Source organism: Melanotaenia boesemani, chromosome 3 (genome assembly GCF_017639745.1).
Source record: "Melanotaenia boesemani isolate fMelBoe1 chromosome 3, fMelBoe1.pri, whole genome shotgun sequence".
In the NCBI taxonomy this organism is placed as follows: Eukaryota; Metazoa; Chordata; class Actinopteri; order Atheriniformes; family Melanotaeniidae; genus Melanotaenia; species Melanotaenia boesemani.
In genome coordinates this window covers 35952769-35975683 of record NC_055684.1, presented here as the reverse complement: position 1 = coordinate 35975683, position 22915 = coordinate 35952769, and the positions used below count along the sequence as shown (strand labels likewise).

At 37.7% G+C, this 22915-nt stretch overlaps 1 protein-coding gene across 7 annotated transcripts in view; it reads right to left on the bottom strand.

Annotated features, from left to right (window-relative positions):
- The window catches only part of slc2a9l2 (solute carrier family 2 member 9, like 2), a 108781-nt gene that overhangs the window by 33220 nt on the left and 52646 nt on the right, over window positions 1–22915 (bottom strand). For all 7 annotated transcript variants that reach the window (XM_041979488.1, XM_041979489.1, XM_041979482.1 and 4 more), the window contains 4 exons: window positions 22494–22681; window positions 18814–18924; window positions 12412–12513; window positions 12059–12134 (listed from right to left, as the gene is read on the bottom strand). In XM_041979488.1, coding sequence (XP_041835422.1) covers window positions 12059–12134; window positions 12412–12513; window positions 18814–18924; window positions 22494–22681 — 477 coding nt within the window. The remainder of the gene's footprint in view (window positions 1–12058; window positions 12135–12411; window positions 12514–18813; window positions 18925–22493; window positions 22682–22915) is intronic.

The following is a 22915-nucleotide window of genomic DNA, read 5'->3' as shown; positions in this document are numbered from 1 at the left end:
TATTAAAACCTTGACTTCTGCAGCAGCCTGCCTCATCAGCCTGCATTTGGGTCCTCAACTCCACCACCCTGTGACAGATGAAGGAATTCAGCCATTTGATTTTTCTCTTTGTGTGTACACTGAACACAAAATTTGTTTTTTATTATTGTTTCCATCACTTACTATTAATATGCATATTGGATGAGCTGCTTAAATCTTAGTGTTGCATATGATTTTGTTACTCTGAGCCTTTAAGTGGATGGTAATGTAAACAGTATGCACCTGAAGATTGCACCACAGCTGGAATATATTGCTATGTACTCTTACAAATCTTACAAATTATGTACATTTGATACAACTTACATTATATACAACTGAAAACTTCTTTTTTTCTACATTAACATCAGTAATTATTTGTATCAGAATGTTTTTTACTTAATTCACTGTTCCTCAAAGCTCCTATAAAAGCCATGTTAAAATTTCCACAACCTACCACCCTGATTAGGAAAACATTACACTATTTTAATCCTTGATGTTGAGGCCAAATGTAAGCGTAATGATGGTGTCATTTACTCTTGGAGGAAGAGTGTGTGTCTTTGCTGTGAGGATTTGCAAAGACAGTAACTGATAAGAAGAAATAGTATGGAGAGTGTGTTTGTGGGCTCATGATACGTTCTGATAAGCGTAGACTACAAACTACTTTAGCCATATCCTCTTAGTATGCCAGATGATTCTAGAAATAATTAACAAACCCTCCCAAAAACTTAAAAACGAAATAATTATCCAATATATTGCATTAGTTGACAAATAAATGACAAATATTTGCATGAAAATATATAATCAGGAGGAGAAAGAACAAAACATAGCCAGTGACACATTTGTATCTCATGATCTTCCTATGAATGGCCTGTACAGAGTAATTTTCTTTTGTTGGTTCTTAATTTACATCAGGACAATGGCGGGGTCAGTGTGATATGACAGGGAACAATTACATCCCTTTTTATCACAAAACAATGAGTATCTATAGTGACTGCCTCTGTTGCATTTTCATAATCAACTCCAGACAGATTCTTACTGGAGTGCACAAAAGAATATCATTTCCATTTTATCTCTCAAATCAAATGTGGAAAACATCAGGTGGGTTTTTGTGATGTGAGTGAATGTTTCAGTCCTGATGAAATTGAGATACTAGGAAGGGAAAATATGCAAAGAAGAGAAAAATAATAGCATCCCATACTTTTTATTCAGTTTACATGCTGCACAAAAAGACCGAATGCTTCAGTTAGAGGCAGCTCAAAGATCGTTTCTGCAAAGGTTAAAAGATACCAAAGCTTATGGTCTCATCTCACTGTTTTCAGCCTCCTCTTTAATGAAGGGAGCCATAAAATTCTAAACCAATGATTACATATAGGAATGTGACAACTGTAGGTTTGTTATGTTTATTTTGGGTGTTTTTTTTTTTGTTTTGTTTTGTTTTCTACCATTTTAAAGCAAGTGATGGGGCCCTGAGGTAGTTTATGCAGATAGAGTGTAAACACAACTTCACACAGTGTTGCAGAAGGTTAATTGAGAACAGAGGTCATATTTTCTAATGAAGTATGAATGCATACTTCTATATATACTACTACATAACAATAATAATACAATAATAGACATTTGTATTCTAACAGCACATTAACCTTGGACATTTCCAACCTAAAAAATGGACAATCATTCAGTTCGATTCAACCACTAATGAAATCAAAAATTGAAATCATCTTTACAGGAAGAAAAAACAAGCATTTGTGGGTTGGCAAATACGGGCCATCAAATCTTTTGATGTTTTAAGGCATTTTGGGATTTCTTTCCTTCAATTGTTAACCTCTGTTTTAATTTTAAATTATCTGAAGCCATTTATTTTATTTACAGGTTTGATTTCATATGCAGAATTATTCTAATCTCTATTTTATCTTTAAAAATTTTATTTTAGGGCAACTATATTCCTTGTTTCATTTCTAAAGCAACAAAAGTAAAGTTTTCTATCAACTAGCAAACAGAGTAAAACACCTGCTTTCCAGACTCTTCAGCACAAGGTGTACCTAATCAAGTACATTTCCATATTTATCTTTACTTCTCTTGATGCAATAAGCCACATAATACCTGTAACTAAACAAATGAGAGGGAAACTCGAATGTAACATCCCTGGCAAGAAGATCCAGTAACAAGTTATGTGGATGAAAGTGAACTTGACAACACAGAAGATGAAGAGTAGCAAGTTATGTCTGAAGTTGAGCTGTGAGATTTATTCTTTGTGAATGTGTTGATTTAGTTTTTAATATTTTCAATGAACTATTCTATTTTATGTCTTACATCATGAAGTTTTAATATTCATTACATCATATGATGTAAACTGGCTCTGAATTGAAACCTAAATTGTCCCTCAAGGGGTAACATTTTGCTTTAAAGTATATTATGTAAGTGTGTAATTTTCACTTTCCTTATGGAAGCATCACAAACAACAAACCAGTTCCAACAGGTCCTGTGCTGTTTTGTTCCCCATCTCCTCCCATCTGAGAAGCAGTGCCAGTCTACACTCACACACCAACCATACTTTGTTTAAAGTGAATTCCTATAATACAGGGGGTTTATGACATATGTTTGATGTATATGTGACAAGATGTAGAGCCCTATATAGATTCCATGAAGCTTTTTTTTCTTCTTCTTCTTTTTTATTTACGTTGATGTGCAAGAAAACCTGATTTACTTGACTGAAACATATTTTCTGTTCGGAACATAAACAACTTTTGAGTGGTTTGGAAACTTTAAATGTGGTTAAAGGTCCACCCACTACATGGAACCTGTATTCTGGGCAAAATATCCAGCAGCTCTATAGAAGATTCATCCAAGAACAGCAATTGTAGGATTTATATGATGAGCAAAGAGGAGCAGAGGGAATAGGAACTGTGACAATGGAGGTTATTATATTTCAGTTCAAATATTCTTGTTTATAATCTTCCCTCAAATAAAAAAAAAAAAAAAAAAACAAATTGAATAGCTGAATAAAGTATAGCAGCCAAGCAAGTTTAAATGATATCCTCGAACAGAAATAAAATTTTGTGTAGTTTGTTTCAGCAGTTTGGGGTCCAGCAAATTGCTTCGGAGGGTGAGAGGTCGCAGGGGGGGACAAATATCCTGTGAACAGCCGAAAAACAACAGCCCTAATTAATCGAATGACATCAGATCGGCTTATTCTGACAACTGAGCTCACAGAATGGCCACAAGTTTCTGTTTAATTCTGTGTAACTGACAGCAATGAGAGCCTTATTAGCTTCCTCTTTTTCAGAGATCAATGCTGTCATCTTATCAAAGCGAGAAAAATAGTTGGAATGCATGTCCGTTGGCAATAAAGCCTCTTCTATTGTTGCTTCCACTGATCACTCACCCTTCTTCTTTTGACAAACAGAGCGGCTCGCCATTTTTTAGATCACAAATTTCATCAGTAGTGTGCTCCCCGAAGGGAAGACAAATAAGACAAAAAGAAGTAAAGAGGATAATAGATGAGTTTCCACCATATGCAAGAGCTCACAAAGGGCACATGTCTCGGTGGTATATCAATTGTGAAATATAAACGAAAAACCACAAAGCTTTCTTCATGCTGCACAACAATCCTATACCAAAATAACACCATGTTTGGCTCTGAGGGATGGCAGCTGGAGTGTGCAGTGTTTATTTTCATGTACGCAACGTTTTAGTCCCCTGCTTTACATGAGTGAGTCACAGGAATGAATTAATTCATTAAACTGTGAAATGAGCATGTGCTGAAAGTACTGCTAGTCTGGAACTTTCTTAATATTAGATTTTCACATTTAACAGAGCAGGAGAAAAGTCTTAGTGAACATGGATACACCACACACACAGACGATGGTCCTACTGAATAACTTTTTTAGATTTAAGTCCAAGGTATCTCTGAAATTACTTTTTCTACTCACACTGTAGGAAATTTCCCAGGAGGACCCTCCAAAGTTTCCTTATGGCTTATTTAAAACCAGCTACTTTCTTATGGAGTGTGAGTTACTGAGATATGACAGGATTTCACTTACAAAAATGTTACCAAAGTGTAATAAAAGTCAACAAAGTTATCATCGACTCACTGACTGCTGGTCACACTGTGATTGTCTTAACTTCAACAGACACATAAAGCAGACACCTGAAAGCCTTTACTGAAAGTATCTGCTGCATTCAAAATATCTGAGTATTTCTCCTGTCAGATGGGTTATAGGCTATCTGAATTTGGATGCTAAGCAACATATTCCTAACGGAAAAGTGCTCTATGACAAATATGACTGACTGCCAATAATCACATTTACAAGTAAAAAATATTGCAACCAGCAGAAGAACTGAGAGCATAACATAATTTGCATAGCTATTACTCTTGTGTCCTCTTTTTTCTTTTTGCCTGTTTGCTTCAGCTTCACCACAACGAATCATCTGCTTCCATCTAACCCTCCTCTGCAGTCCTTTGCATCCTCTTCTCTTACACAAACTGATTTCATATCCTCTTTCATTAAATGTATAAATTTCCTCTTTGATTGTCCTCTACACCTCCTAACTGGTAGTTCCTATACATACCCAAACCATCTTAGTCTGGCCTCTCAGACAGCTGTCCCGCCGATGCACTTATTGCATCCATCCTTGTCACTCCCAAAGCAAACCTCCACTGGAATTTAAATGTATCTATTTATTTGACAAGGACATGCACAACAATACATTTAACTTAGACACAAATATGTTTTGTGCCAGCTAGCAAAGCTGCTAATTTCCACCTGAGGCCCCTGGAGAGGTGGATGTTAAATAACATTTAAATCTCCAGTTCTGCCTCCTGTCTTTTTCTCAGGGTCAATGTCTCACAACAGTCTTGTACAACTTTCCCTTCATTCTTGTTGATATTATCACACATCATACCTGAAACTTTTGTCAACCACTTATAAGCAGTTTCTATATGTCTGGTAAGTAATTATGATCACCTTCACCTGTGGCAGAGTCACCTTCACATCTTTATGTCTACTCCCTATAACCTCATCGTACCACTTGGGTCCCTATAATTCACACACATGTATTCTGTGTTGCTGCAGCTAATCTTTTTACTTTTTGCTTTTAGGACATACCTCCACCTGTCTAGATTATCCTCCACCCATTCCCTGCTCTCACTGCACATCACAATATCATCTGCAAACACCTCATCTGTCAGCTTGTCCATTAGCATAGCTAACAAGAAGGGGTTTAGAGAGGGCTCAAATCACACAGGGGTTTTTGGGGAGGATAACATCCTGGTGTGGTTTAAGATGTTTAAGCAAGGTTCTTATAGGTTAGCTTAGTCCAATTTAAAACAGACCCTTGAAGTTTAATTTTTACTAGCTTCTAAATATTACCTTGCAAACAACAAGTGCCCAGACCACGAGAAGAGAACCGTCGTTTAATAGTGTGACTAGTGAGGCTAATCCACATCATTGAATTTATTACTGGATGAAGCAGGATTCCACAATAACAAAAAAGCAGGAGCCATGCGGATCTCCCTGCTGCTGGCTTTGACAGGCCTCAGTCAATCCCTTCATAGGTTATGACTCTTAGGGACTGAGGCCCTTACCTGTTGGGTGGAGAGCCAGCCTAAACTACCTATACCAGCATTTTTGGCAGGTCTAACAAGGGATAAAGGATTTCACCCATTCCAGCATTCGACACCCTGCAGCAAGGTGTGATGTGGGGTTGTCAAACACATGTAGGCTCACATTCCTGAGATGTGTGTTTCTCAATGTGACACCACTGATGCAGCCTTCACTGTATGTGTGTGTGCTAAATACAGATCGTTTTAGATGCTTCCTAAGAAAGAGAAATTAATATTGAGTAGCAACAAGTGACAGCTAACGAATGCAACCTTGGTGACATACATGAAGATAAATGAAAAGAGCATTAACAAGATTTTAAGTATTGTGAATTTACTTTGTAGTACCCCCACAGGAAGCTTGCATTCAAGACTATAATTTTAAAGCACCTCTGGCGGTTCATGCCCGAAATGCACTAGTCCCAGTAATTATGTAAAACTGAGCATTTTCTCGTCTAAAACACGGGGACTACAGAGTTGCCCTCTGCAGACAAACTTCAAATCAAATCCAATTTAATTTATAAACTGAACCTACAAACTTAACCTTTTCTACAGCTCTGAAACAATCTGAAAGCTGCATGGACTTACTGGAGGCAGCAACTGTGTGGCCCGAAGACAGAGTGGAAATCTCTGTGGGTCAGACAGCTAATGTCTTTAAACACATCAATACTTGTAAGTGTGCACGCCTGGAAAACACTGGTGCATCTGTTCTGGGGCAGTAAGGCCCTGTTCCCATGTGTCGTTCCATTTGCCGGCATTCACCTGACACACTCAGTGTCTCCACAGTCTGGAGGACTTCATACATTATCCCACACAAAGCAATTCCCTCAAGGAGTGAATGCACTTTGACCTGAAGGTTCAACCTGTGTATTAATGGAATCCACGGAGAATCATCTTCCACAAACTCTGTCACTGTGTATAGAATAGATATGACTCATACTTGTTTTTGCTCATGTCAAAAAGCAGCACTGTTGGTGCTGCTCCTACCATCACAGCTTGTTTCTAAATTTGCACTGAGAATAAAAACATATGTCAGAGATTTCACTGCAGCCAGTACATGAGGGCTGGACATACTCTTCTCCATTCAAACATCATTTGTTGGAGATAAAAAAAAAAAAAAAATCTTTTGTCCACATATACTGTTCCTTCCACATTAACACATTTATAAGATAAATATAAATAGCTCCTTATCTTAACTACCAATGTCATTCTACTTGGATCTGTTGGCCTCTAATTGGTATTCTTGTCGAATTCAAACATTTGACTATTTCTACCCAAGAAGTTTGTGTTACCAGTTTTATTGCCTAATCTGAGCCAGTTTTATTGCCTAAACCTACCAAAAAACTGAACAAAGAAAAGCAAGAGAACAAGCTTGAAAAAAAAGGCCTCCACTGGGACTTGTGTGGGAACTTCAAGCTACAAGGTCAAGCTTTTTAAAGCGTGTTTAATCAATGATTCTCACAATATGAACAAAAACCAAAAAGCCAGTGGTAGCAAACTCACCCCTGCCTTCACACTCTTCACATTTAATTGTATATGTTTGCTAGAAGAGTCTATAAATATGGAGGTTCAGCAGCTTTACTGCCCAACTCAGAGCCTGGATTTGAGAGCTTCTGGAGCTTTATTCCAAGGGGCTTTTATAAATTATTGTTAGTAGTATTTTTTACTTTTTCCCAGATATAATGGTCTCCTTTGACAGCTAAGTTAATGCATTGGTGATTCTTAATTGGCCATAAATATAATGCATAAATAAAATGTAAGTGATGTCTGTCTGTGTCAGTCCTCCATGACCCTGAACTGGATGAAGTGCATATAAAGAATGAATGGATGGACTTTAGCAACACTCCCCCAAATGCAGCTGATATTAAGGTTGCATAAGTGTGTCCTCAGACTGGCTCACAAATCCACCCTGCACTCTTTTCAGATTGGATCATGATTAATGCCAATTTCTGTCCAGTGGGAAGCACTTTAGTGTAGTGAGACTGAAGAAAAAGTCAATACTAACACTATTGTTCCTCGCTTTATAAAATGTCTTGATCAGCACAGGGGTGCAAAGGAGCAAAAACCTCCATCCCTGATGTATATTTCCCAATTTCCCAGCTTGAAATTATATCTTGACTGTGAAAAAACTAAAATTGTTTGATTTAAATTTGTCTGAAAAATGTAAAAGAAGCACATTTCTGTACAAAAATTTTGGTAAAAGATTAAAAAAATATCTGAACCATTCAGTCCTGTTTTTATGCTTCTTTACTTTTTAGCAAGATAAACAGAACTGCCCTTCCAATCCTGTATGATATATTATTAATACATTTCTATTCACATATGTGCTTACAGCCATATTCGCATATGTATAGCGCTTGTCATTATGCCTGCTGTCTTCCTGGGGCATGTAGCATGTAGGAATAAAGTGGTGGCACGATGCTGCTGTCTTGTTAGCTTGTTGTATGTGGTGTAATAAGTTTTCATGTACAAACTCAGAGTTACATGGGTTATGGAAGTGTTTGAGGAGATTTTTTTTAATTCTCAATACTCGATACTCAACAGAAGTGACAGCATGACAGAATTTAATGATACTGCACCAGGCTGCTAGAGAAGGCCGATTAAAAAAAAAATTGAGCTGAAATCAAAGACTGTTCTCATGTCTTCATTTTGAACAGCATCTGAGTTTAGAATGGAGCATGAATAATGTGAAATTTTATTTACCATATACTTTCTAAAACAAAAATCACATCTTTAAAGTTTCACATTCAGAAAACACATTTTCAGAAAAGAATGCTGCCATATAATTTATCATTATATCCTAAAACTCCAATGTCTCTCCAACTCCCTATAGTTTGTTCAGCTGCTTTTATGCCAGCCGTCTCAGGAGTCCATACAGTGATTCCCAGACTCAGCCACAAGCAATGAAAGGACCCAATTAACCCCACAAGATATATCTGCACTGGTCACCAGCTCTGGTGTTTGGCAAAGAAATTGACTTTCCTCAGCAAACGACAGATCCACTTGTCAATCAACTGACCCAAACCATCTGCAAATCTGTCTCCAGATACAACACTGCCCAGCTTTCATTAACCAAGGTTACAGCAACTTCCAAAAGTCTTATGAATGTTGCGGGCAAAAAATATAATAGTTTGCATATTTGTTCTACAACACTGTGCATATAGTGCACTTCTGCAGCTGATTCCTGTTGCTTCTATATGTTAAAATGAACACTACGCCCAGAAATATTTTGTTGTCTTATAGGACTAAGGGTCATCAGCACACAGTCCAAACAGGCATGCAGCCTCTACCGGCTGGCTCTGTGGCAACAAAGCACAGATCATGACAAGTGTCTTCATTTCCATCTTTTCATTTGTTAATTCTTATTCTCATTTATTTTTTAGTTTTAGTTTTGTTTTGAACAGCTTTCCGGTTGGAAATTTGAACATAAACTACACCACTGGTTCCCAACCTTTTTTCCTTAGGGACTCCCCTCATGCACAAACTAAAATGCCATGGACCCCCTGCTCCACCCTGTGCTGAAACCATGTTTGGTTTTAGGTTTTCAAAAATGAGATTCTCACCATATATAATGTATTCTGGTTGGGTCCTGTCCTTTGATAAAGCCAAAGTCAAATGAACAACATACAGCCAAAAAAAATCTTTGTAAACATCATGTTAACATATGCAATACTTTTATGGATGGCTTGGTGCCACATCAAAACCTACTGGCCATAAAAATTGAAGAATTCTGTGTTGATAATACAGAATAGGATGATAATGAGATTGGTTAGAAAATATACTCACCCCATGCAGGTCAAAAAAAATATGTCAAATCTCTGCTCTTCATCTAGTATTTTTTTTAGTTGAACATGCATTTCACACTGTTACCTTGTTGAAGCAAGAGAAGTTCAGATGGGGGAATATAAAACAGTCAAAGTGAATATTAAACTAAATGCACTTTTATAAAGGCCTCTATGAGATCAACTAAATTTGAGTAAGTGCTGCCATGAAACTAATCATCAATATAAAGATTATCTATAGTTTTTCATAGTAAATATGTTATATAAATATGCTGATTAGTAATAGACACACAGTAATTTAGATTCTTGAATAAAAAATAAATAAATAAATAAAACAAGCCATATATTTGCATTTTGTTGCCATAGTCTCTGAGATGACTGTAGGATATGCAGCTTAAAGGACATTGTCACAAATGCAATGGAATAAGAGTACTTTGTTCCACATCAGTTTTAGAAAACCATAAACTCTTACTATCTTGTGACGTGGAATTTATTATATTCCAGTAATTTGTTACAGTGGCGCCATATAAATGAATATCAAACTGGATTGTGTACTCATTATTTAATCTGAGCAGTATTATTATTAAAAAAAAAAAAACATGTGCAACGGGGAAATTGTTGTGGAAAACAAAGAGTTTGTAAAGTGGTTTTCATTATAAATGAATTAGACTGCAGTGTTGCATTTTGTTTCTTAACTGTTTCTTGACTTTCATTTTGTCTTCCATCCCCTTTCATTTTTTATATGTTATTGTAGATTTTAATCAGGTATGTGCACTGGGAGTGAACTGTGCATAGAGAGCTTTGATCCTTAGCAGCCACACGCTGGCTCACATTCATTTTTAATTGTCATAAAATTTACTATTCAAAAGCTGTTCTATTGTTGTAGACACATCCTGGGTGGTACATTCAGACATACTCTCCTCGCTATAAAGCTAACAATGACAATGTTGACAGTTAATTTTAGCTCTTACACCTTTCCAAATAATATAAAATAAAAAAACCCTCCACACTGCCTGTGAACACAACCCCTTTTCTACATACTTATTACCTGTTTTTCTTCAATAATATTACATTTCTTCAAATGGCACTTTCTGAATAACTACAACAATAAATAAAAGAATAATAATAAAAGAATAAAAGAAACAATAAAAGCTTTCTGTGCTGAATGGATTCTTGAGGCTCTCTAGCTGCTTCCTATTAAGCCTTTCTAGTAAGTGTCAGCACCACAGTGTGCCATTCCTGATGTGACTGTGTTGTGCTGACACTGTGCAAGTTTTAAGACTTCCCCACTGACACGATGGTAACCAACAAGCAGAAAAATAATCCATATTGTATTTGTTATAGCAAGTCTTAGAGCTGCAAAAGCAATTAATTGAATAAAAAAAATACCACCACACATGGCAACGAGCAGCCACAGATAATTAGAATTAAGATTAATAAAATTAAAAACCCAAACATTTTAATACAATCAAATTATCAAAGAAAAAAGTGAAACAATAAAATTACACATATACTGGTAATAAAGATAAATAAAAAAGAAAACAAAGACTGAAACTGAAAATAACCTTAAGATTTCAAGAAAAGTATGAATTCATAAAAAACTGCAAAGATCTGATGAATTATACAGCTGAAGGTTGAGTCCATGACACATCGTCTGTCTCTGCTTCAGCTGAGAAAAGGCTCCAGCACCCAAATGAACATGTAGAAGTGGGTTATAGAAAATAAATGGATTCATTGTAAAATAAATAAATAAAAAATCTTGAAAGAACAACTCAAGGATTTTAAAAAAAACTATTCAAGGAAAAACTGAAATAAAAAGATTCAAAGACAGAAGAAAGGAGAAAAAAAACATGTTGAGCTATGCCCTTTGGAATGTCGAACAAAAAGGCATCACTTCTTCTCTTTAAAGAGAAACATAAACTTTGTCTTTTTGTCCAACTGCGAAATATCTGGGCCACGATTCCCATGATGAAGCGACTTCACAGGAATTTTTGCTCCTCATTTATCCACTCAAAGGCTCAATGCACTACTGGGGCCATCCCTCTTGTGAAAATCCCCCTCTTCCCCTCCCAGAGAGACTTTTCTTCCAAGGGGCTATAAATTATAACTATAGGCTGAAACAAACTGTCATCCCTCAATGATTACCATGAAAATGCACCTCAGCAGGATATTTAATGACTTCAGTAAAGGTGTAAGTAAGGAATCCTTTCCCTCGAGTTACTAAAGATCTGGGTCTGGTAAGAAAAATCTAATATTGTACATCTTCTGTTCCAAATGTGATATCTATGAAGAATCTGTCATCTCATCCTGAAATAGCACTATTCTTGGTAAATGTTCCCTGGAGACATAATTATTCCAAAAGGAGGTGTGTGGAGACAGTAATGGCCTCACTAAGACCCACAGTGCACACACTCACACACTGCCTGCTGTGCATTTCAGTATTACTCCATATACAATACTGTGCAGTATGGCTTCTATTTGGTATGCTAATAAAGGACCACTTTCACTGTGAAGATCAGTGACATGTGTTTATTATTCCAGACCACAGTGGAGAAAGTCACATTGATTCACCAGCAGCTACTTTGCTGCATTAAAATGTGAAGGGTAATTTCCACTGTTTACTTACATTGAAAAGCTTGGAATAAAGTGGTAATTTTACCTGGTCCAGAGCAAAAGGCAGCAATCACAGCCAGAATGCAGACGTAACTGAGGTATGGCATCCACGACACACTTTCCTGGAATGAAAGGTTAAATATCAAGAGACATGATCATTTTTGACATTCAGCAGATGAGCACCTAAACAGTTTCTCAGATTATTGGTTGTGTAGCGGTGATAAAACAATATCTTTTTTAAATAAATCCATGTGTGGTATTCGCAGAATAAATTCAGATTTATACTGTAAATCTTATGTTCACAGTGTGGTTGTGACACAGTTTGCAGGATCTAGTGTGTGCACACTGCACCACCATTACGAATACTATATAGCATGAAGAGGAGGAAGAATAGTTTACCTGGAAATTCAGGAAAACTGTGAGCAGGCTGAAGAAAACAGCCATGGAAGAGAAACCAAATATGAGGAGGGGTTTCCTCCCAATTCTCTCTATAACCAGGCCCTGAAAACAGACAAAAACCGAAACAGGATTAAATCTGAAAGCTGTACTCCTGTTTTATGATATAGACCAATTCCTAGAAATGCTAAAATCATAAGGCCACAGTTAGGCAAGTCAGCTAGCTGATGGGTATAGTAGCTGGTCCTCCGATCTGATCCACACTGGTATCTTTTAAAAGCTGCCGAAAAGGACTTTGATGAAATGAGACATTACTTGTCCCCAGGGAGGAACTTTACTCACTGGTGATCTGCTGACTGCTGCTGCTTTCAGATGAAATCTCTTTACAACTCTGGATGGATTTACTCACACACAACACTGTATGCAGCTCATCAATAATTCTGTTACCACTTCACTTTTCACCCAGGTGTCTTTCTGGATTATGGATGAGGCACCGGCCATGTGATTCAGGCCGTAGCAGAGCACACGCTACAGCTGCAAGCTTTATTCCACTGTGGCCTCTGAAATGCAGAGTATTCATACTACTTGCATCTCTCTTCATCAGTGGGATTTTTGTGAGGAAAAACGTCACAGCTCTTTGTACAGTGTGTGTCCCTGCACTGGGTTGCGGGGTGTGTGGGGGGCTGTACCTAGTTAAAAATAAGCCTTATCCCCTTTTCTACAGTTTATATGGTTGTTATTTTACTCTTCTGCACACTTTCCTGTTGGCATGCCTCAGACTGCATCAGCTTTAGATTTGGCTTGCCTCTTAAAGCAGTGGAGTTCCCTCAGCATGTGTGTGTGTGTCCTGGTGGGCCTGGTCTTTGCAGGTATGAGGCATTTCCCTCCCTGACACTACCCACACTGCAGCCACACATGGTTACATTTGCACATGAACATCAGCAAACACACAGCTCAGTAAGGTCTCTGAAGGTTTTGGAGGATGGATATTTATGAGACTGCATATATGAGTGTGAGCTAGTTTGCCAAGAGTAAAATAGAAGTTTGTTTATTGTAAGACTGCATTATGCATCACTTGCGACAAACAAGACCTGGGAGACAGAAGAAGAGTTATCACTGAATATATTATTTTTTTTAGGTGTTCACTCCTCCTTTTGTGTTTTGAATTAATTATCTTGACACTGGCTAGCAAGCTGAACATGCTTCGTAAAATAATCTCAACAGTTCAGCAAATATAGCTGGTGAACAAGTCATTCCACTTTCTGACAAAAAGTAATGCGAATAATGTGCTTCCATCTCTTTGTGTAAAACATTTTACTAATAATTAAATGGCAGTAGATGAGCTCTAACATCCTACCACAAGCAGCCCAGAATACTATCCTGCTTTTTAGACTTGACAGAGGTCAGAATGGTAACTTCAACCCTAACAGTCGGCGGTTGCTGACAGTCTGGTCACAAGTCATCACATCAAAGAGCAGACAAGCCATTACAGACAACTGGCTACAACTTAATCTGTCTGTGGCTCTTCGCTTTACACAATCACTCAGGATTCAAATACGAAAAACTGCCTCATAAAATAATAAAAGTAGTGCTTTAATTGTTTTTTACAAAGATGGTTATTAACAATAAAGTATGTTGACCAAGATATTAAAAAGTATTTATGTTTTTTTGTTTGCTTTTTAGTTAATGCCAACTTTCTAATTTTTTTTATAAAGGAGTCAACTATTTGTCACTTTCTGGCTGCTAAAGGCCAGAATGGATTCCAAAGAAGACCAGGTTTTCATAGCTTGTTTTCCTGCTTTCAAAGTAAATAAGATCTTGCTTTAATCTTCTGCATCTGATACAGAAAAAAAAAGAAAATCTGTTCTTCTTTTAAAAGCAAAAACCATTTTAAATTAATTGTTGTGCTTTACTTTAATTCAAAGTGCTTCTTCACCCCCACAAGGTCAGTTTGTATATTCCATGATAATTTGTTTGTGTTTAGACTTTAATTTGCCAAAGGGCCCCGGAGTGTGAGGACAAAGCCGAATGTGTGTGAATTAATGCAGGGTGGCATCAAATCCTCAGCTCTTGTTTGTTAGCTAGTAGAATGGTGACAAGTGTGCTGCGGTGAAAGGGCATTTGCCCAGTAGGGCACTGGAAAAGAGGGCAGGAGGTCAGTGGATAGCATGTTGCATTTAGGGTTTCGAAACTGTGCCTGTTTTTCTTTTTCCATTATGTGCTTCACTTATAATAACAGTTAAAACGAGAATGAAGTGAGAAATACTACAGCAGAAAGTAGATAAAGTGGATAAAAAGTAAAGCTATGTATCAAAAATTCAACAGAGTTGGGGGTTGAGACTTGAAAGAAATATGAAGTTTTATTTATTCCAATATTTTCAAAGATAATGTTAAAGTCGGTCAGTATAACTCTTTCCCTATGTTTTTTCAAACTTCCTCTGCAACCTTCTTCTGTGTAATAATAAATTACATCATTATTATTATAATAAATTATAATAAATTATATGATTATAAATTATTATCCAACAGCTAAGACCAAGTTCTAGGAAAAGATGTAATTGTTTGGATAAATGCTTAATTTCCCTGAGCAGACAGTTGAATGACACCTTAAGATTAATGAATTCACAATTTACTTCTTTTACAAAAGGGAATTGGATCTAATGTCAGTCTTTTCCTCCCACTCAACAACCTTTGAGCAGGCTACCAACTGCTTCAAACAGATGTTTTTTAAGTAGGTGGCAATATTCTTGGTCAGTGCCATCAGAGAAAATAAAGCAAAACAAACCTACACTCAGCCTCATTTACATAACTAAATTGGAAAAATGCTCCAGCACAAATCTCATATTCCTAACATGTGACTTCACAACAGACTGATGTCTTTGTACCAGAGGTCCAAAGCTGCCCAATTACTTGATTTATTCAATAAGTTGAAAACATAAGGTGTTAAAAAAATAGCTTTGGAGGCTTTTGGTTGTTTGAGTGAAAGGGGAACCATTGCCCTTTCACTGTGCAATAGTACTGAATCACAGAAAGCTTTAATCAATTATCACCTAAACTAGTTGGTTTTTCTGTAATTCGGTAATCTGTTAATTATTATTATCATTATCGCCCTCCGTACTGACCAGGATTACCTCATTCTGTGAACAATTCTCTGAAAAAAACTCAGGAATACTATCTAAATATCTTAAATCTTTTCAGGACGAAGCTCAAATATGAGAAGTCAATGAAGCATCGAGGAAACAATCAGTATTCAAGCACCTCAGTCACACACCGTTGGAAAACAGTCAGAGATACTATTATGTGCATGACAGGCTGATAGAACAGCTGTGGCAGGAAACTACTGAAGCACTTGCACTGATGCAGAAGGACAAACTATTTCAAAAGAGATTAAAAAGACTAAAGACCCAAACCATAACATTTACATGTATTTCCTGTTTTCCCCTGTTTTATCCTGAAAACATAAGCCTAACAGGAACATAAAGGTTAACACACCATGAAAGCTCTGAGTGTGACTAAGCAAATATATCCCATCCATCATAAATAATTTAGCAACACTTCAAACTCCAGCCTTTTTCTTGTAAAGCAAAATGTATAATATGAATCCAAACAATTCCTATTTCCACACACAGCACTCTCAAATAAAACACAACCTAACACTCAACTGTTGAGCAAATGTTCATTTCCTAGAAAAAGTTATGTTCTTGATCAAGACCAGACCTGGGTACTCCCAAAACTTACCAAAGCCAAACTGCAGCATGCTAACACACAGCTAATCAGCTGATCTTTGCAGATCATTAGTCTAGACTGGGTCCATTCATGAAACAAAATATCTCAAATAGTAACATGTATGCTAAGCGAGAAGTTATTGTTTACATGTTGGCAGTTTTAATGAAAATCATTGCTGACATAGTGAAGTCAGTCTTAGCTAAAAGTACTTTGTGGTGCATGCGTGCAGCCACAGAGTTTTGGAGTCACTCCAAACCTTGAAATACTGCCACTTAAAATAATCTAAAGCAGCATTTTAAAGTCAGATGTCAACTTTTATATGAATATCATAAATATTTGAAACCCCTGAAACTAGAATTAATGTTTTTCATATGTCTCTGACTGAACATCAGGCTCATACAAATGTCCCAAGAAATGGTTAACCACTGTTTCCTCTGTGTGACCACACACACCGAGAGAAAAAACATGGAATTAGTTACTTTATTTAGCTGATGCATGATTTCAATTGAATAATTTATAAAATGCCAGTTTGGCATTGTTGTGAGCAACATAATAAGGGTGGTGTTCAGTAAAGGAAGTTGGAGGCCAAGTTAGCAATGCCTGATGGGAAGTTGCTGCAGGTCCATAGTGTAAACCAATGTCAGGAGAGTTTACACTGATGTTTGAAGTCAGCCACCTGGCAGTAAAGTCACTCAGTAGGGTGTTTCCTCTGCCACAGATCAAAGATCATCTTCAATGTACCCACGCTCGCAGGAATCTCAGAAATAGATAGCAGCCCACAAGGGCAATAACATATTTAATCAATTAGATTTGACAAGGAACAGTTCACTCTGCACTTTTAAAAGTTCAAGCAACTAAAACGCCTCTTTTGAAATGCCCCCTTGGCAACCGATGGGATTAAGCCTTTAAATCAATAAGTAATTAAAAGTAGCAGACTCATTTTAGATGTATTTTCAGACAAGAGGAGAAAACAAATTGTATCATTGTGCTCTGTATAATTTAATGTTGCATGACTGAAAATAAAAACCCTTATGTCTCAGTTCTGAAAAGCATTGATACAGAAGACTGTGTTATTGTTCAGTAAGGGAGAGGCACCAGGCGGCTGCTTCTTTGAAATTGTGAAAGCAGTAGCCAAAGCAAAGAAGCCCCTGCATTAAATCCCTAGCTACCTCGTCATCTCCTCCTGGAGGATCTCACATGGAGGTCTTCTTTCAGTGGATGGTGCTCAAATACCTCCCTTGAGAGGGACTTATATTCTGGCTTCTGTAGTCCATCACTCATAAAAAAAGGATTTTATGCCTCTGGCATTGTATTTTAGCACGAGTGGATAACATAGCTTAAATATTTACTCCCCATTCATTGTAAACTGGATCAATGGTATGCCACCATGTGTGGTTCATTATTCCCATAGAGACACTTAAAAATTATTTTTATGAAATACAGAAAACTATAGATTGAAACACTTTGTTTTAAAATGTAATTACTGGTAGTCCAACATCACTCAGCTGAGTGCTGCTACAGAATGGAAACTGTGAAAGTTGCTCCATCTGTGATTTTCTGTTGGCTAGCCGAGGTTACCAAACATGCTATGTGATGAAGAAATACTGTGGAAGAATGATTAAGCTGTGTGTCACACATAATGGTGTTTTATGTTATCATGTGTTGTTTTCATTAAGGGTGACTCGAGTCAAAGTGTGAGCTAACCTTGTTGGTTCCTTTTATGTTGTAAAAGAAATGTTCATGTAATCATGTTTGTGCTACTGCATTGTGAATTGTCATGCCTGTATAACCTTTAAAAGTTGTCAGGAATCGTATTTCTGTTTGGCTTTTATTCTGTTATCTCTTACTTTCACTCCCTTTTGTAGCTGGTGTGGTGGTGGTGGTGTTACAAGGATATTCAACTCACCTGCTGCTGTTTAACTCAGTCTGCCTACTAAAGATCCAGTCTATCATAGTCCCCTCATCACCAGAGTGTTGCCTTTCCTAGTGGTACAACGCTGGTCATTCATAGACTTTTGCTCTAAAGTATCAGTTGTTGGATATGAATGTTCCTGGTTTTTTTTTCTTGGGAATGTCACCACCACCACCTCTGCCTCAGCTAGTTTTTGTTAACCCAGGACTCTTGGTTCTCCTAATAAGCATTGATGTTTCTTTTTTAATCTGCTGTCTGGCCTGTTTTCCTGTAAACTGTAACAAAAGTAGCTTGCACTCAGTGGAACAGTACTGAATACACAATTGTTTGCTAAACAAGAACTGTATGTTGATATCTGTAGGTTGACACCTGAGCCTCAGGACAGCTGGACCCTAACAAACAAAGAAGATAACCAGCCATACAACAAGATAACCATCAACACAGTGGGTGTGGGTGCATGGTTCTTCTTCTTTGTAACTTTACTCTCAAAAACTGGCCTCTCTTGTTCACATATGAATTACTGCTTAAATGCCCCCCTCCCCAGCAAAGCCTAACACAGACGTTGTAAGAGACTGTGTGACTGCTCTCACCTGTACAGATAGTAATGAACTGTCTGATTTCTGCAGACTCCAGACTCTTGTTAGGTAGATAGTAGAACATGCTGAAATGAATGAATTAGCTCAACTACAGTGCTGTGTCCTTTACCAAAAGAGATGCTGATTTTTTTTTTCTTTATTAGGATGAAATAAAAAAAAAGGGATACTTACTGAGATAATGGCGGCCAGCGTCTCTATAGCCCCGGTGCTCAGTGTGACGTAGGGGAGAATGTTTTCTGCAAAGCCGGCTTCCTGAAGGATCCCATTAGTGTAGTACCAGATCTGTGAGAAAGTAAATAGATTTCTAATGGTGTTTTGTTTAGCATGAATCACAAATTTTGTCACACAATGAAACCTCTATATTTTTCTACTTGCTGGCTTCAGCAGCTTTAGAATATTTAAGATAATTTTAGAATCTACATCACTCTGGTGGGTGTGTCTCTCTATGTCCCTGGTGATGATGATCTGCACCTGCTTTAACCTCTTCATCAGCAACAGTACATCTTCCCAAACAACCTTTCACTCTTCACCAGATTGTTGGTTCTCCTTTTGGTAACTAAACTGGGCCACTCAAGCTGGTAGAAATTGTGACTCAGCTCTGCTTTATCTCAACTACTTGCCCTATGCTCATGTGTCTATTCCCTGCATGAAATCTTCCCTGCCTGCCAGTTCCAGTCACACTGTCCATCCGTCTGCTCTGCTCCAGCCTGGTTCCTTTTAAATTCCAATAAAGCCTTTATCACTCCAGCTCAGTTCTGTGTCTGCATTTGGATCCTGGTCTCTACCCATGATATCACCACTGGGTTCTAGCCGAACGGGACCATTTATAGTTGAGATAAAAATCCAGTGTTGGTCTTCATGAATATTTATGATGTATTTCATGAATAAAAAGCTGAAAAGATGTCACTGAATCAACATAGCAATGAGATTAAATGTGGAAAATGGCCACATGCAATTATCAAAATTTGATAAATTAATACTTCAGAAGAATTACATCACTGATTATTTTAGACAATTAAATCTGAAATGCCAGAATATATTTAGCTCTAGGATATGCAGCAGGATATGAGTTGGTTACCATGGAGACTTAAAAAAGTTTAAAGAAAGTCACCTTTGCACAGTGAAAACCCCGACATCACTCACAAAGCCATAAATCTCACTTCAGAGTGCAGCCCTCAGAATGAGTATAAGAAATGCATAAATATTTCAAATGCACAGATTGCACCAGGTACGTAGATGGCAAGAGAACAAACCAAATTCAAAACACACATAGCTTTTTATCATCTGATATCTGCTGTTTAAAATCAACAGAATTAAAATTTAGGAATGAGGAGCTCTGACACGATCACATAATAACCCTATGGTTGCAGAAACCTTAGACGTAGCTTTAGGTCATGGTTTTATTATGTTAATTTTTATAATTTTTTTCATATTTACTGGGATCATTTCAACAATTCTAAAGATGATGGGGTGGAAAATAAGGTATGACAGACCCAATAAAAACCCATTTAGTAATCTAAATTACATTCCTGTCTCATTTGAATTAAACTGTATTTAAATAAAATAATTTTCACGTTTATGATCATTCAGATGAGCTGTGTTATTTTTTAGGTTCACTGCAGATATTAAGATGTGATCATGGAAAATTAAGTTCAAACACTATTACAATTTACTATTTAAATATTCATCCTGTGAAGCATTTGTGGCTGCCCTTGATAACACAGCTTAAAGAGTCACGTGGAAGACATGAGCTGCATATTTCTGTGATGAGCAGGAGCTGCCGTTTAAAATCAGAAGATGTATTAAGATTTTAATTTTAAGCTTTAAGCAGGTGTTCAGGTTGCTATCCTCAAATTGCCTCAAGCAAATTTTCTCCATTCATTCTGCACTTTTAACAAACTGATCGCACCAGAAATATGATAAAAACCATAGTTGTTTAAACAGCTTCTGTTCAAAGTGGGCTACATGTGTCTTCCTGGCTTGCAATGCAAAAAAAAAATGGTGAAGCTTGTTTCTTTACCTTCCAACATGCTTAATCTTGGGAAAAGTGTATTCTAAGCCAAAACTTGGTTGCTCTTTGGGAGTTAATTACATTACCTGTACTGAACCAAAATAAACCTTACCAAATAGTCTTCTAAACATGACCATCTCATCTAACATGAAAGAACAAGAATTTTAAAAAAGCAAAAAAAAAAAAAACACAAAAGACAGCCAATAGAAACAAGTGGTGCTGTAGCATATAAAACACAAGCCACGTTCCCCTGGGTGACAATCACGGTTTACCTCTTCTCCTTCCGCCAGCTGCAGACTTCTGCATTATTCGTGCCACTTTAGGAGTCATGGCTAATCAACATATTTTGTTGTTACTCCAAGAGATGGTGTAATAGGAGAAGTCCACTCTCCTGCCTTTACTTTGCAGGCCCAAGACAGGTCTGGTAATTTCCTAACCACTGGAGAATGCTGCCCAGCATGACGATGGTCGAAAATCTTATCCTTTATAAGTAAAGGAGCCTCTCTGTGAGCTCTTGTGTTATCATTATCTTGCTGAGCTATTTTTTAAGTAATCTTGCCATTAAAAGCCACCTCAACCACCTGTCTCTGTTCTTATTGTGAAGGAGACAATAAATAAATAAATATTTTTTAAAGAAATAACATGTATGGTCACAACTCTAAATATGGATATCCCAAGGGGTAGGGCATAAATGCAGTGTGCTGCTGCACCTTTTCCACTTCCTGATCAGCACTATTCATGTTTTTGTCACTTTTAGGACCTAAATAGGACGGCACATCTGAATGGTTCTGCAGGAAAACAACAATATCAAAGTCTACGTGCCTGCTGATTTTTAATTAGATTCACATCTGTTAAAACCCAACTTTCAGGGGTATGAGGAAGGATGTAAAAAAGAAAATAAAAACGTTGAGGACAGGTGGTAAAATTATAATGAGCACATTTTATTGGCACACATGTGGAACAGAGGGTAAAGCCTGCAACAAAAAGAAAACACAAAATGAATGAGTGTTGGGGTTCGCGGACCTGCTGAAAGAAATATACCAGAACCTATACCAAAAACCACCGAGTGAAAACCAAAAGACTGTACGGAACTCAGTGAAGCTAAAACCAAACAAAAGAGCAGCAGACCCATAAACTAAAGTGACCGTAGTCACAACCAAAACCAAACACTAATCTAGCCCAACACTGTAACTAAACACAAAGCACCCACTGTGGCAGAACAACTAAAGGTGTAGCCAAAGCGTGAACTGAACTGAGTGAGAAACAAAGGTGAATCCAAACTAAACACAGAACCATTTGAAGTCCCCACATGGGACGCACCACAGCCAGGAATTCTCCTGCTGTGCCCAAACAATGGTCTGCCCCTCACATGATTCAGCCACACGAAGCACAGCGAGCACTCAGTAAGCTTTGCTACCTAAAAAATCCACCACAACTCGGAATGAGGCCACCTGTACCAACCAGCCACATTCCTACAACACAGTGACTAAGCGAGGGGAAGCAGCCTGTGCCAATCCACCCCCCGACTGGCTTCGGCTGCAGCCTTTTCAGCCTCAGCCTCTAGCAAGCTGCAGCCTGATTGGTCCATAGCAAAGCCAATCAGAGGGGCGGGGACGGAGGTGTGCCGGCCCCAGCCATTCCAGGCAGCGCTCTGAAATCACTAATCAGTGATAAAACCGGCCACAGCTGCCTGCAATTAGCAGTGGCCGTAACAATAACAATAAATAATCTAAAAAATATAAGGGAATAAGGTACCCTAAATAAGGTAAAACTGATTGTAAGATGAAGAAGTGAGTTATACTGAAAATGTGGGACAAGTGCAGAAAGAGCTTCATCTTACGGCATTGAGGCCACAAAGCTGATAGCAGGCCATGGTGATGATGATAGTGATGAGCTGCCAGCGAACAGCTGGGTTCCTCAGGAGCTGTAGCACAGAGACTGTGTGCAGGTTATCCTGAGCTCGAGCCTCGGCATGGACCTCTTCCAGCTCCTGGGACACATCCTTCTTCCCCAAAAACCTCTGAAAAGCTGACACAAACACACAAGACTGGTATTAAAATTATTAAGTTTACATAAACTATTGATAACAGCCATCATGCTGGGATCAAAGAACCTGGGGATTTGTTCCACTGCAAATGAGAATATAGTATATTCTCACAAATAGAGCTATTTATTAAACCTTGAATATCCAATTAGTCTACATGAAAATATAAACATGTCTCCTGCAGCTTCACTTGGCCCCTTTGGTCTGCATTCTTACCT